Raw genomic sequence first — 14,293 nt, forward strand, 5'->3', positions numbered from 1 at the left:
CAATACATACATTGTTGTTTCTTAATAGTAGTCAAGGCTAGGAGTATGGTCGCTGGTGTCCTTGGAGTTTTCCTTCTTTATCTATATAAAGCGGCCATTTTGGATTGAGGGAAAAATGAGGGATTTTTCGAGACCGCTCTTGCGTAACCGTATTGAACCGTCTGCCATTGCAGACGACGCTTTTTCGACGTTATACCTAAAGTACATACCGCCCGGGTTAAATTTATTAAAGCAAACGAATTGTCTTTATGAGTTTGGTAGGATAACGGACGTTACTTTTAATGTTCAACTGCTTAGGGATATTTATTTTTACCGTGCTGCTTAAATCAGCTCAGCGAGGTTAAGTATGTATTATAGCGTAACGAGTTTCAACATGTCCGGTCTTGTTTATGTATTTCAATCGATTGTGCAATCCTTTATATTTAATACGCAGTATATACCAATGAAGTGTCATTACTACACCAGACATCGACTAACGCTCCTGGTAGTTTTACAGCGAGAATACAGTCGTCAAATTTAAGGTGAGTTTTCACTGATATTTGCCTCAATTGTCAAATTATCTGATCAAAGGTTTTGACATTCGTAAAAATATATATGTGTGGCATTGCAAAATAAATGACATGTTCATCATGTTTGAAATATATGTGTATACAAAATGTTAGTTACATGACATTATATATGTATATTGATATATATATCCTTGTATTTATATGACTATTGTTTATATTTAAAATAATTAACAATATTACAGTTTGTAAATATTGACTAAATTACATTTTGTTTGTTTGTTCGAGATTCGATTTACATGTACCAATATTGATTTACATAACTAATTTACCACTTTGATATATTATTTGTATGTTGTATTTTTGACCGGAGGCCTTGTATTACAATAAATATTATGTTATGTTATGTTATGTAATTGTACAAGTCGTCCAATCAGAAACCAGCATGTTATAGGATGTTTACATTTCGCTCAGTCGCTCTTAAACCACCAGAGAGTTAACAAGGTTACATAGGTATTTTACTAGAGCGTTTAAATCACTTATTATAGGTAGTGTTTGCAAGCAGACGATACATTGCTCTGTGTTGTTATATTAGTGTGTGATTTAAACCAATGTTATGTTAAAATGTACAACCAAGATTCAAGTATTTTTACAAGTTTTATTTACATCATATTTACAGTACATACTACATGATACATCATAATTATAATGCAATGTATTAAACATACACCTACAAGTATAGACAACATAGCTGGTCATTTATCATAAGTCAAAATCACTCGCTTTGATCCAACTGTTAAATTTACGAGGGTAGTATTTCCACTTTACAAAATACTGTTGATTTAGTCCTTTGCCTTTCGTTTTCAATATTTTCTCAATTTTGAAGGCACTGTTTTCATTATACGATGTCTTCTGAAGTTCACTTTCATAAAATGTTCCGGTAATATCTTCATCTTGTAAATCGCGTAATCTGTAAACAGGTAGTGTTCCTCTGTTATAACGTTTGTGCACTTTAAACACCTCGCCAGTGTATGTCTCATCATACGCACGAGTAAACACATTTCGAAGGTGACTGATCCGGACAAAATCACCCATTTTAAGTTTAAACGGTTTCAGTTTGGGTCCTTGTTTTCTAGACTTTGGATTCCGTGTGAAATATGTGGCCAGACGTACTTCCTCCTGATTTGTGGCTTTTACGTCCACTGGTCGCATCCCAATTGTTCTATGATGGGTCTTATTATAACTGTCAGCGATGTCTTGTATTACTGGTAGGAATGTTGCCGTTTCCTTGTACGAAAAATAGCGCATGAGACGAGTTTTGATGGTTAGAATAGCTCGTTCCGACGTTGAGGCTTTGGTTTCGTTTTGAGTTGGGAAGTAGTGGACTTCTTTTTTCTTCATGAGATTTTGGACTTTCTTAGCTCTAAATTCCTGCCCTGAAAATATATAGTCTGATATTATTATATTTGTAAAATTACAATATGCATAAACGTACCGAACAATTTCAAATAGTAAATTAAGATCTAGCGCGTTAAAAGGCAAATTCCAATTCAAATATTAAATATGCATAATATACCTTTATCAGTAATCAGCTTGGTCGGGGAACGATTAGAAGTTGTAAATATTTTCTCAAACGCACGAGCAACTTCATCGCCGGTCTTGTATTTCAGCGGTTGTAACCAAACGTACTTTGAGAATGTGTCAATCACCAACAAAATATATTTAAAACCCTGGTTCCAATCGGCAAACTTGACCATATCGATTAAATCAGCCATCCATAGATCGTCTTTACCGGCGCTCACGACATAGTTTCTTTGAAAGCGTCTTCTTACAGGTTTATGAAGACTGTATGATTCTTGATCATGCAAGAACCGTCGTATTCTGTGCATGCCAATGTTAAATTTTCCTTCATTTTTCACCACCTTGTAAAGTTTTTGCGGCCCTGCAAATGCTGCTGCGTGTTTAGGGTTATAATAAATATTCTTTAAATATTCCTTCCAATCATCCATGTTTACCGTTCAGTGTCCCCAACACAAATGAACATTCACACATAATCGTATATATTTATACTGTCTCCTCCTCGCTGACGTCAGTTTCATCCCCACTTTCTTCCTCATGTTCGGATGATTCCACATCAAATAAATCCTCAAAATATTTCTTGTGCTTTCTTACAACCTTTGATACCGCAGAAGTGGTGCTGTATCCTTTTGAAACCAGTTTATCTACTTGAGACATGATTTCCTTGTGCATGCTACTGTTTCTGAGCGGAAGAATATATCGATCAATTAAAGATGCATATATGTCCAAAAAGCCCTTTTCATTATAGGGCTGTATGCGCTCATCCGCTAATTCCCGCGCTTCGTCACTGTCTTCGCCATTGTCTATAAATTTGTTGTAAACTGTCTCATATTTTGACTCATTATTCGTACGGGCTTTCTTCCACAACTGTATATATCCCTCGTTATCCTCTACAGGCTCCTCTTGCTCGCTATCGCTTATCTCATCGTGGGGGCGTTTCTTAGACTCCCTGTGTTCGGGGCACCAACCATTTTTAACGTGTCTTTGCACGTCATGTGTGGTATCAAATAACTGCCCACAATCGTCGCAAGCTTGTCCTTTATCCATATTTTCTGGCTCTTCCGCGATGTTATACGTCTGAGTACTCGTTGATGAATGACCAGTATCTCGCAAATTTGCTTCATTTATATTGTTTTCACCGGTCACGTGACTGATTGCATTCCTTTGTGTAGAAAAAACGCTTTTCAATCTTGCCTTTTCTGGTGTAATTGGCTTTAAATCCACCAATAAATGTCCGTAAGGATACTTCGTAGCCTTTGAAAACTGTTTCATGAATATGTCCGATTGCCCGGGATACATTTGTCTGGCCAATGTCATAACTGATTGTTTATCCACGGGGTTATTAAATAGGACTAAATAATGACAATTTCGGCGCTGAGTCGGGTCTTTGTTTCCAAATAAATTCTGGTTGATTGAAATCACGGACAGAGACCTGTGGTGAGAACCCTCCGTGAACAAATCTATGACCCGTTTGTCTTTTCCAGCTTCGGAGAATAAATCGTCCAATATCAACAAATTGTTGATTCTCGAATCAAAGAAATCATCATCTTCCAAATCGGTGGGAATGCCTTGCACAAACTCCACTCTCGGTAACACGGTCTCCTTGATAATCGAGTACAATGGCTGCCATCTTTTATATAACCAAACTATGCGCTGAACGTTTGGCTTTATTTTTTTGTTATGATTCTGCAGCAAATCTTTGACCATCGTAGTTTTTCCACAAGCTGTTGGCCCAGAGATCATCATTGTAAATGGATGTTGGAACACAATGTTTTCCTCTGATGGCGGTGGTAGCGGAGAGGGTTCTGTATGTGGTGGTGGCGGCGGCGGCGGCGGTGGTGGTGGCGGCGGCGGTGGCGGCGGCGTAGGCGGTGGTGGTGGTGGTGGCGGCGTAGGCGGTGGTGGTGGCGGCGGCGGCGGTAGGGACATGCATACCGGGGATGAGAACTCTAGCGGCGGTGGCGGCGGATATGCTTCGGCGCCCTGCGGATACGCTTGGCTACTTCTTGAATGTTTGCAACGCAAATGTCTTAACAAGACATCTCTCCGCGAAAATTCCTGTTGGCAGTCTGGACATTTATTCATGTTGACTCTCTGGTGGCTTACTTACAAATGACGCGATGTTGTTTTTCACCCGTATTTATATCAAGTGCACCGAATGTTTTAACCAATCAAATGCTTTCGTTCAATTCTCAATTAGTATAAAACGCATGCAGTTATCTGAAAAAAAAAATCATTTTTTATTCTGTGAGTTCAAACGATAAGACAGATATTTGGAATAATACAGTGGTAAAAAATAATATTTTTATGCTGTCTCGCCTGGTTTTTTGTAGTCTCGCCTGGCTTTTTGTTGTCTCGCCTGGTGTCTTGATGTTTTGTTTTGTAAAACAAGAAACACATGCTGAAATATATGTTTGTATTTGATGTATATAAACTCGAGACTAATCACACAACTTCATTCTACTTTCAGACCATGGCATCTTACACGTGCGAAGAATGTGGGGTTAGCTTCCCGAAACTAAGCCAACTACTCCAACATAAACGAGCGATGAATCACTGGAAGAAGTATCAGTGTCAATCCTGCAAGAAAGTATTTAATCGAAAAGACAATTTAGACCGACATCTTCAAAAACACAACGACGAAAACAACCATCATTGTCCAGAATGTCTCAAAGTATTTACTAGAGAGGACGCTCTTAAGGAACATTTGCGCCAAGATCATGGCGGGGCAGGTGGAGTGAAACGACCATCTAATGATCAGGGAGGTGGTGGGGAAGCTAAACGAAAGAAGTTGGATGAAGATCTATCCGCTCATTACGACATTGAGAAAGTTAGTGAGCGAAAGATTGAGAAATTTCGTTCGACTGCCAGTTATTACAGAATACGCGTGAACGATGTGGAAATTACAGATTTGCCGAATATACTCAAGTATCTACGAACACTTTTTCAGGACATCATAAACAAAATGACTGATGAAATAGCATCGAGCGATTTAGTTAGGCTTTCATTGGACAACCCAGAACTAGACTTCCCAATTGTGTTACCATTTATGAAAAAATCAGCCTTGACAGTTGATCGAATTCTGTCAGAGATTGAGAGAGTACTTCAATCCTATGAACAATTTGTTGTGGATGAAACATTTGGAATAGAACTCGTTCATGTGCACATGCCCACTGGAAGTGGTTACAAAATGAAACCAGTAGTAGACATAACAAAAATGTTAGAAAATAAACGAAGTATCATACAGATAAAGAACACAGATGAGTTATGCTGTGCGCGCGCCATAGTGACGGCCATCGCCCGTCATGAAAAACACCCTCAATGGAATAGCATAAGGCGGGGGTATGCAATACAGGGGCAACTGGCTGAGGAACTTCACTGGAAAGCCTGTATTCCTCTTACGAAGTGTGGATTAGACGAAGTCAAAGCGTTTCAAGTTGCTGTACCAAAATACCAGATACATGTACTATCGAAGGACCATTTTAACGCCATCGTATTTAGTGGTCCAGAAGGGGGTGTGCCGATTTATGTGTATCTGCATGATGGTCACTTTGATGTCATAACAACAATGACTGGATTCCTTAACCGAAATTACTTTTGCACAGTGTGCAAGAAAGGGTATCAGCATCAAGAAAGGCACACCTGTAATAACCCGTGTCATTTCTGTCGAAATCTACATACAAACAAAGAAGAGGATTGGAAACACTGTAAAACATGCAACTGTAAATTTATAAACGAAGACTGTTTTGACCTTCATCTAAAAAAATCTGAAAAGGGAAAATCTACGTGTGAGATGTATCACAGATGTAACAATTGCGACCAGCTTATCAACCGATCAAAACACAAACGGGACCATATGTGTGGCGAGACCTATTGTAAAACATGTAAGGACTACGTCATGGAAGATCACAAGTGTTATATGCAGCCGGCTAACGAAGATGACAACAGTGACAATAAAAAGAAACCTAAAGAGACACAGTATATATTCTTCGACTTCGAATGCACTCAGGATACCATCGTACAGTGCAATGATGGTTATTTACCAGGAGAAGACAGATGTATAAATTGTGCAAAATCATGGTGCGGGTCGATGGAACACACTCCTAATCTTTGTGTGGCCCACAAGGTATGCAGTCTCTGTATCAGCAAAGAAATACAACCTGACTCTGAATGTTTGAAATGTGGGCCTAATATCAAAGTATTTTCAGGACCTGATACAACAAAATTGTTTTGCCAATGGCTTTTCTCGGAACCGAACTTCGGCACCACCGTTATATGTCACAACTTCAAGGGCTATGACAGTTACCCTATATTACAATATCTGCACGATAACGCCATTCTGCCAGACGTTATCACGACAGGCTCAAAGTATATGTCTATCACAGTGTCCAAGTGCAAGATAAGGTTCATTGATTCCATTAATTTCATACCCATGGCTTTGGCGGACATGCCTGGAGCTTTTGGTGAAACAGAACTGGCCAAAGGATACTTTCCACATTTGTTTAACCGTAGAGAAAATCAAAATGTCGTCCTCGACCACCTTCCTGATATGAAGTACTATTGTCCAGATGGAATGAAACCAGAAAAACGCCGGAAATTCTTGACCTGGTATAAACAACATGAGCATGACACATTTGACTTTCAGAAGGACCTCTTACGTTACTGTCAGTCCGACGTTGATATTTTAAGAAAATGTTGTTTGACTTTTAGAACACTATTCATGAAACTGACCACGAGGGATCATAATCGAGGCATTGATCCATTTGAAAAATGCATAACCATAGCATCAGCATGCAATCTTGTGTATAGGACACTGTTCCTAGCACCAGAAACGATTGGTATCATTCCTGCCCACGGTTATCGACCAGAAGAAAAGCAGTCGGTCATGGCCTATCAGTGGCTGTCCTACATAGCAAACGAAAAGGTGATTTTCATTCAACATGGTCGAAACATAGGCGAGAAGTCTATAGGTCCGTACAAAGTGGACGGATATTATGAAGACGATGGACGTCGTCATGTTTTAGAATTCCACGGTTGTTTCTGGCACGGTTGTCCCAAATGTTACTCACAGTCTACTGTCAATCCTGTGAGTGAAATGTCCATGGGGGATTTGTATACCAGAACCATGGAAAAGAAACAGTTCATAGAAGCGGAAGGATATTCATATACGGCATTATGGGAGTGTGAATTTAAGCAACAGTTACAAGTCAATGACACCATGAAGAAATTCTTAGACAATCTGGAAATAGTAACTCCATTAGAACCACGGGATGCATTCTACGGCGGTCGTACCGAGGCATTTAAATTATACGAGAAAGCCACTGCAGACAAACAAATAAAATACTATGACGTTACATCCTTGTACCCATACATAAACAAAACCGGCAAGATTCCTCTCGGACACCCAGAGATTATTACAGACAATTTCCAAAACATTTCGAACTATGAAGGCCTCATTAAATGCAAGGTATTGCCACCTAGAAATCTCCATATACCCGTCTTACCTATGAAGTGTAATGGAAAGCTGATGTTCAGTCTATGTCGCCTGTGCACTGAGACCTATCAACAAGAGAAATGTACGCATAGTGACACTGAGCGAACATTCACGGGTACATGGGTGACCGATGAGATTAAGGAAGCTGTTTCACAAGGGTATATCATTCAAAACATCTACGAAATCTGGCACTTTGACGAGATTTCACAGTATGATTCTGTATCCAAATCGGGCGGAATATTCACGGATTATGTCAACACATTTTTAAAGGTGAAACAGGAAGCGAGTGGTTGGCCTAAATGGTGTGTAACTGAACAGGACAAACAAAGATATATTAAAGAATATTACGAGAAAGAGGGCATTTTACTGGATTATGATAAGATCAAGAAGAACCCGGGCCTGCGCTCACTCGCCAAGTTGATGTTGAACTCATTTTGGGGAAAGTTTGGGCAACGTACTAATTTGACGCAGACAACGCTCACAGATGACCCGGCTATCTTTACCGACATGATGACATCGGATCAACAAAAAGTACAAAATGTACGTTTCATTAACGACAATAGAGTACAGATTGACTGGGTATATAACACTGATTTCGTGGAAGCCTCTTGTCGAACAAATACGGTAATTGCGGCATACACCACAGCACAAGCTCGATTAAAGCTCTATAGTTATTTAAAGCCTTTGGATACACGATTGGCCTACTGTGACACTGATTCGTTGGTATTTACAACACGCCCTGGGGAATGGGAGCCCCCTCTCGGTGACTATTTGGGAGACCTAACTGACGAAGTCCCTGGAAATAGCATCACAGATTTTGTAACCGGCGGGCCCAAAAACTATGCCTACAGGCTGAATTGTGCAGACGACGCTGGACAAACTTCCATTTGTAAAGTGCGCGGAATCACATTAAACTTTAAGAATACTCTAGACATTAACTTTGAGACTGTGCAAAAAATGGTGACATGTGGAGATAAAGTAAATCCAATAACTGTCGTTGATACAAATAAGATTGTTCGGAGTCCTGAAAATTGTTGTATCATTACAAAAACCGAATATAAAGACTATAAAATTGTGTTTGATAAACGCGTCATTGGAAATGCGTACACAACCTCACCCTATGGATATTAAACTATGAAAACCCTTTGCTGTATATGTACATATCATGTAATTGTATTATAAATTCATATTGTTCATAACGTTTTATGTGTCACATTGTTATTGCATTTAATGTGTTGTCATACAAATGGTAAAATGCCTTGTTTTAATGTTGCTATATATTGTTATGCATATATGTAAATAAAAGTATCAACATTATTCAAGTTTTGTTATATTTACTCATTTGCAAATGTTGACATACCGATGTACCAGATCGTGTTAACCTCATTTGACCTCAATAATAAACACCACCAACAAAATACTATGAATGGGTTGTAGCCTAGTTCCCACGTATGTACATTCCTGAGCGATGAAGTGTTAACCCCACCACGTTAATAGCTTTACTATATCGTTCACCGCTGATTTAAGCGGTTAGCTATCTGTGTGCTGATTTAAACAGCTAGTCGGCTGTTGTTTGTTGTATCTTATTCAAGTTTGACAGTATTATTGTTAATGCTTTAATAAAATGGAATTGCACAATCGATTGAAATACATAAACAAGACCGGACATGTTGAAACTCGTTACGCTATAATACATACTTAACCTCGCTGAGCTGATTTAAGCAGCACGGTAAAAATAAATATCCCTAAGCAGTTGAACATTAAAAGTAACGTCCGTTATCCTACCAAACTCATAAAGACAATTCGTTTGCTTTAATAAATTTAACCCGGGCGGTATGTACTTTAGGTATAACGTCGAAAAAGCGTCGTCTGCAATGGCAGACGGTTCAATACGGTTACGCAAGAGCGGTCTCGAAAAATCCCTCATTTTTCCCTCAATCCAAAATGGCCGCTTTATATAGATAAAGAAGGAAAACTCCAAGGACACCAGCGACCATACTCCTAGCTTTGACTACTCTTAATTTTAATAAACTTTAAACATTAAAATTAAACACATATGCCATACTCCCATACAGGTTCACTCTTCTATATAATTAGCTCATATAATATACATAATACAATCATAATAAATGCCACTGAACAAGATGAGAACATTATTACGTCATAAATGACTGTATTATGACGTAATTGTATGTCGCGTGACTACTATTTTGGTAAATATACGTCACTACGACAAACAATACATACATTGTTGTTTCTTAATTTTAATAAACTTTAAACATTAAAATTATACACATATGCCATACTGATGAGATAAATGCACAAAATAGAATGAAGTACTCAAATTAAAGAGTACTAAACCAGAGTGCCAACTCCATGTATGAACTAAAATCTCCAATACTTATTTACTCATGATTAAGTATGTCATCTGTGAAGCCAGAAGGAGTCTGAGAATGCACGTAATGCGCGAAGAAAACCTCTGAACTCTTCCATCGCCCGACTTTACGTACGATCTCGGGATTTATATTCTGAGCTATCGCGGTAGTAGCTCCCGTTGGACGAAACGACTTTGCCGTGTAACCCTGTCCCTCTAGACCTGCCAGTTTTATAGCTTCATCCAAAATCTTGGCAACAGACGATGCTTGAATTGCATTATACGGCGCGCGAAGCGATAAGAATACCGGACCACCTGGCGGCCGGAACCTGTCTGTCCGTTCAATGTAGTCCTGTAATGTCTGAACAGGATCAAGCTTAACGTTGCTCGCCCGTGGCAACTCGACCTCAAACCCTGACCGCGATGTATCATGATGATTCCGAAAAATGTTATTTTGGCAGACGTTTCACGGAATTCAACCTGACTAATATTGAAACATAACTTTATCTCGTCGTCGGCTTGTGAATACAATATGCCATTAGGTGCAACGTCTGATGGTCTTAGCATTAACGTCAATTCTAATAACGTAATGGCTTTAAGCCTCAGATACTTAAAATCCAAATGTTTGTTGTCCGACCAACTTAAAAATAAGTTGTGAAAACGCTCTATAGGCATGACCTTTGATCTCTTCATTGGTTCACTGGTCCCCGATTTGACTAGTCCGCTAACGAGAAATCTTACGTCTGAATCTTCGACAAGATTGACACGCCCCTTGGCTCGATATAAGTGACCTATAGCGGCAATGTTTGTTCTTATGACCGAATTAGGTCGAGACGACGCGTTAGCCATGTTGCAGAAAAAATCGGCCAGATAACATGTGTCATTTGGCGGGAAATCACACTTTGTTTCAGTACAAAACTTAAACAATTTCTCGAGCGCGTTATCATATGATCGCAAAGTGCCCTTAGCAAGGCTATATCTCAACTTGCTAATACTATACTGTGACCAGTTTTTTGCTACAAGTTCTTCCCGCCATACACTCTCCATGCGACTATTTGCCACTTCCGGTTCCGGCACGGTTCCGGAAGTGTCCCCATTCATCGAAAAACTCTTGGGTTGTTCGGTAACTTTAGAGGTGGGGAAATTGACATACGAGCCAACCGTTGATACCATGTTTGTGTCTTCCACTGCGGAGCTATTATGGTCGCATACGCTTTTTGCGTTTGTACTAAAATTTGTGGTATAAGACAAAACGGGGCGTTTACAAAGTTGTTTTCGCACCCCCAGTTGCCCTGCGATAGGGCGTCCACTGCTTCTGACAACGGGTCCCAGTACCGACTGTTGAACCTCGGTAACTGAGCGTTCTGACAATTTGCAAACCGATCTATTGTGTGACGACCGTACAATTTGTCTATGTAACCGAACACGTCTGGATGCAACATCCAATTGTGCTTGTCTGGCGTTCTCGACCAATAATCGGCTTGACCATTCTGTACTCCTGCGATATGAGCACAACGTAACGTGATTCCATGATCGAACGCTTCCGCCCAAATTGCTAATGCCAGCCTTGACAGTTTTTGGCTCGGGCCCCCCATATGGTTTATATAAGTCATTGCAGAAATATTGTCGGTTAGTACTTGCACTACTAACCCGCGTAACAGCTTCGCGAAGGCTTTGATGGCCATCAATATGGCCAACATTTCTCTTTCGTTCGAGGTGAGATACGAGACGCGGCGGTTCCAGTCGCCCGATGCAACATGGCTGCCGTACGTTGCTCCCCAGCCTAGACCACTGGCATCGGTGACCACCTGAGCCTGTAATGTCTCGGAACATATCTCGCGTGAGTTCCAGTAATCTACTGAATTTAACCACCACCCTAGTTCTTCTGCAACTTCCGGTGTTATAATTAAGCTATCCGACCACGATTTACGCGCACTAAGTAATTTATACGAATTTCTCAGAAAAAGTTTGCCAGGTGTGACGGCCCAGGCAACTGACACACACTGCCCCAATACTTTCGCTAACTGACGGGCAGCTGCCAGCCCTTGACTAAGAACTCTCCGAATAGACCTCTTAAGCCTGGCCACGCGAATCAACTGCACTTTTACGATTATTTTGCTGTCGGCAGTACATATTGTATATCCAATATATGCAATACGCTGTGTTGGCACTAGGTTTGATTTCTCAAAATTCACTTCAAACCCTAACTCGTCTAATGTATGCAGTAACTGATCTTTGTGATCTGTTATATTTGACACAGATGCACAAAGTAGAAAATCGTCAACAAAAACTGTAATTCTCAACCCTACAGACCGTAAATACGTTATAACATGCCTCAAAATCTTATTTAAAAAATATGGTGAACAGCATATACCAAATACTAACACATTCCACACATAATAAACTCCATCCCATTTAAATCCTAAGAATTTTCTGTGTGATACATGAACAGGTATATGTAAAAATCCGTCTTTGATATCAGTCGTAATAAACCTGTCTTCGGGTTCTATTAACTTCACAGCATCTCGAATGTCTTCATTTCTGTACTTTGGAACATTACAATTATCATTAAGCTTCCTTAAATCCGTGATAAGACGTAACTTATTGTTCTTTTTAGGCACAACCCCTAAAGGGCTCACACAAACTGGTTTTTCTTCCCTAGGTTCTATGTATCCGAGTAATAACAACCTATGTAATTCCTGATTAACAAACTGACACTGTTTTGCACTAAGATCGTGATTCTTTAACTCGGAAAGGCTGTACTTGTGTCGCAAAAGGAATAGTAATACCATTAGTAATCCAATCAATTATGTGATTGGGAGCATCAATCTGTTTCCATGCAGATATATTTCGTTGGAGATTAGAAATACACATTGAAACAAAATTTTAATTAAGTGAAATCTGAATAAAAACAACGCTTAATGTAAGCACACACTGCGTAACTAATCGTCCTTATCGTATGTGTTTGGTGCACCCTCGTCCTTCTGGTGACTGTTGCGGTATCTCGACGACGGGAACTGGCGCGACGCGAAGCAATTGAAAACGTCTCCCCGACGACCTCCGCGTTGACCTCCACGATAACCGCCACGTCCCGACTCGTACGATGATGTTGACGCACCACATGCTGGGGCTGTCGTACGGCTGGCCGCCGATAAGGTGGCTGCAGACCTTAAAGTATCGAGCGAGTCTGCGTTTAACCCGGATGTGTTCTTTTGTAACGCACGAAATATCCTTGATGTTGATTGGTCAAACTGTCCATTTACAAGAATAGCCGCATACTCATCCTGAACATATTTACACTGGGCATGACAAATAAGAAACAACTGGTCCAATGTTTCTTGGGTTACACTAGATCCTGGTTCAATTGTCGATAGGAGTTTTGCCGTGGTTTCACTGTAACGGCTACACTTTGAAAGAATGTTCAATACAGGAACATCCGAACGCTTGATTCCTTGACGGGATTCGTTGAGTCGTAGCTCTGTCGGCAGCTTAATCCGTGCCAAACTGTCCTTCAGTGCGGAAAAATCCCCCTGGATATCAGAATTAGACCCGGTGGCAGTTAGAGCTGCGGTACCGGGAGCCAACACGTGGCTTCTTTCTGGGTGGTCGTTTACCGAGAAGCACCCTTCACGTGGTGAATTTACAAATCCGGAGGAAATATCAAGTTTCTGAATCACTGTCTGTAGATTTCGTTCTACGCCGATAATCCTTTCGTTCACCGAGTCTTTAAACTCCTGAAACTGTTCCTCCATCTGAATAATTGTCTATGAAATAAACTTATTTTCCTGACTGAACAAATACACGTCCTCTCTCGAGAGTGAACAAGATGAGAACATTATTACGTCACAAATGACTGTATTATGACGTAATTGTATGTCGCGTGACTACTATTTTAACATATAAGTTAAAGTTGCCAAAACATAATATTAGCATTCAATGCTATTTGTATAGAGATAATTTTGACAATAAGAGAATGTTCAAGGTGATGAGAATAGAATTCCTAGATATTCATATATTGTAACATGCCTTTGTAACAGTCTTTACAAAAATATCTATACGTCCACTTTGGGAGAATGCAATAATGTGAGTCTAATTAAGATTTACAGAAAGACCATATTAATCATGTTACTGTGAGAATTTATTAGTAATTAGTTGATAATGATACAAATTACAATAATATAAGAACAGAACAGAACAGAATTTTATTAGACGTATACCATCACAGTACATAGTCAAATAATATCAAACACATTTACAAATATGAATTCATCAAATCACATAATACAGAACCAATGTAGGTTGAATACAAATAGAAATAAAAAAAAGTTGGCATGAGCAAAT

The 14,293-nt window shown here is 39.7% G+C and overlaps 1 protein-coding gene across 1 annotated transcript; it reads left to right on the top strand.

Moving 5' to 3' along the window:
• The first annotated feature begins 462 nt into the window (after positions 1-462).
• On the top strand, positions 463-8,878 carry LOC128242318 (uncharacterized). Its single transcript, XM_052959420.1, has 2 exons — positions 463-521; positions 4,555-8,878. Exon 2 carries the CDS (start codon positions 4,558-4,560, stop codon positions 8,707-8,709), a length of 4,152 nt encoding a protein of 1,383 aa, XP_052815380.1. The 5' UTR covers positions 463-521; positions 4,555-4,557; the 3' UTR covers positions 8,710-8,878.
• Positions 8,879-14,293: the final 5,415 nt, after the last annotated feature.

The sequence above is a fragment of the Mya arenaria genome, chromosome 8 (genome assembly GCF_026914265.1).
Source record: "Mya arenaria isolate MELC-2E11 chromosome 8, ASM2691426v1".
In the NCBI taxonomy this organism is placed as follows: Eukaryota; Metazoa; Mollusca; class Bivalvia; order Myida; family Myidae; genus Mya; species Mya arenaria.

Excerpts from the sequence above, each read along its gene's own strand:
- LOC128242318 (XM_052959420.1), top strand. The coding sequence starts at position 4,558 with ATGGCATCTTACACGTGCGAAGAATGTGGGGTTAGCTTCCCGAAACTA.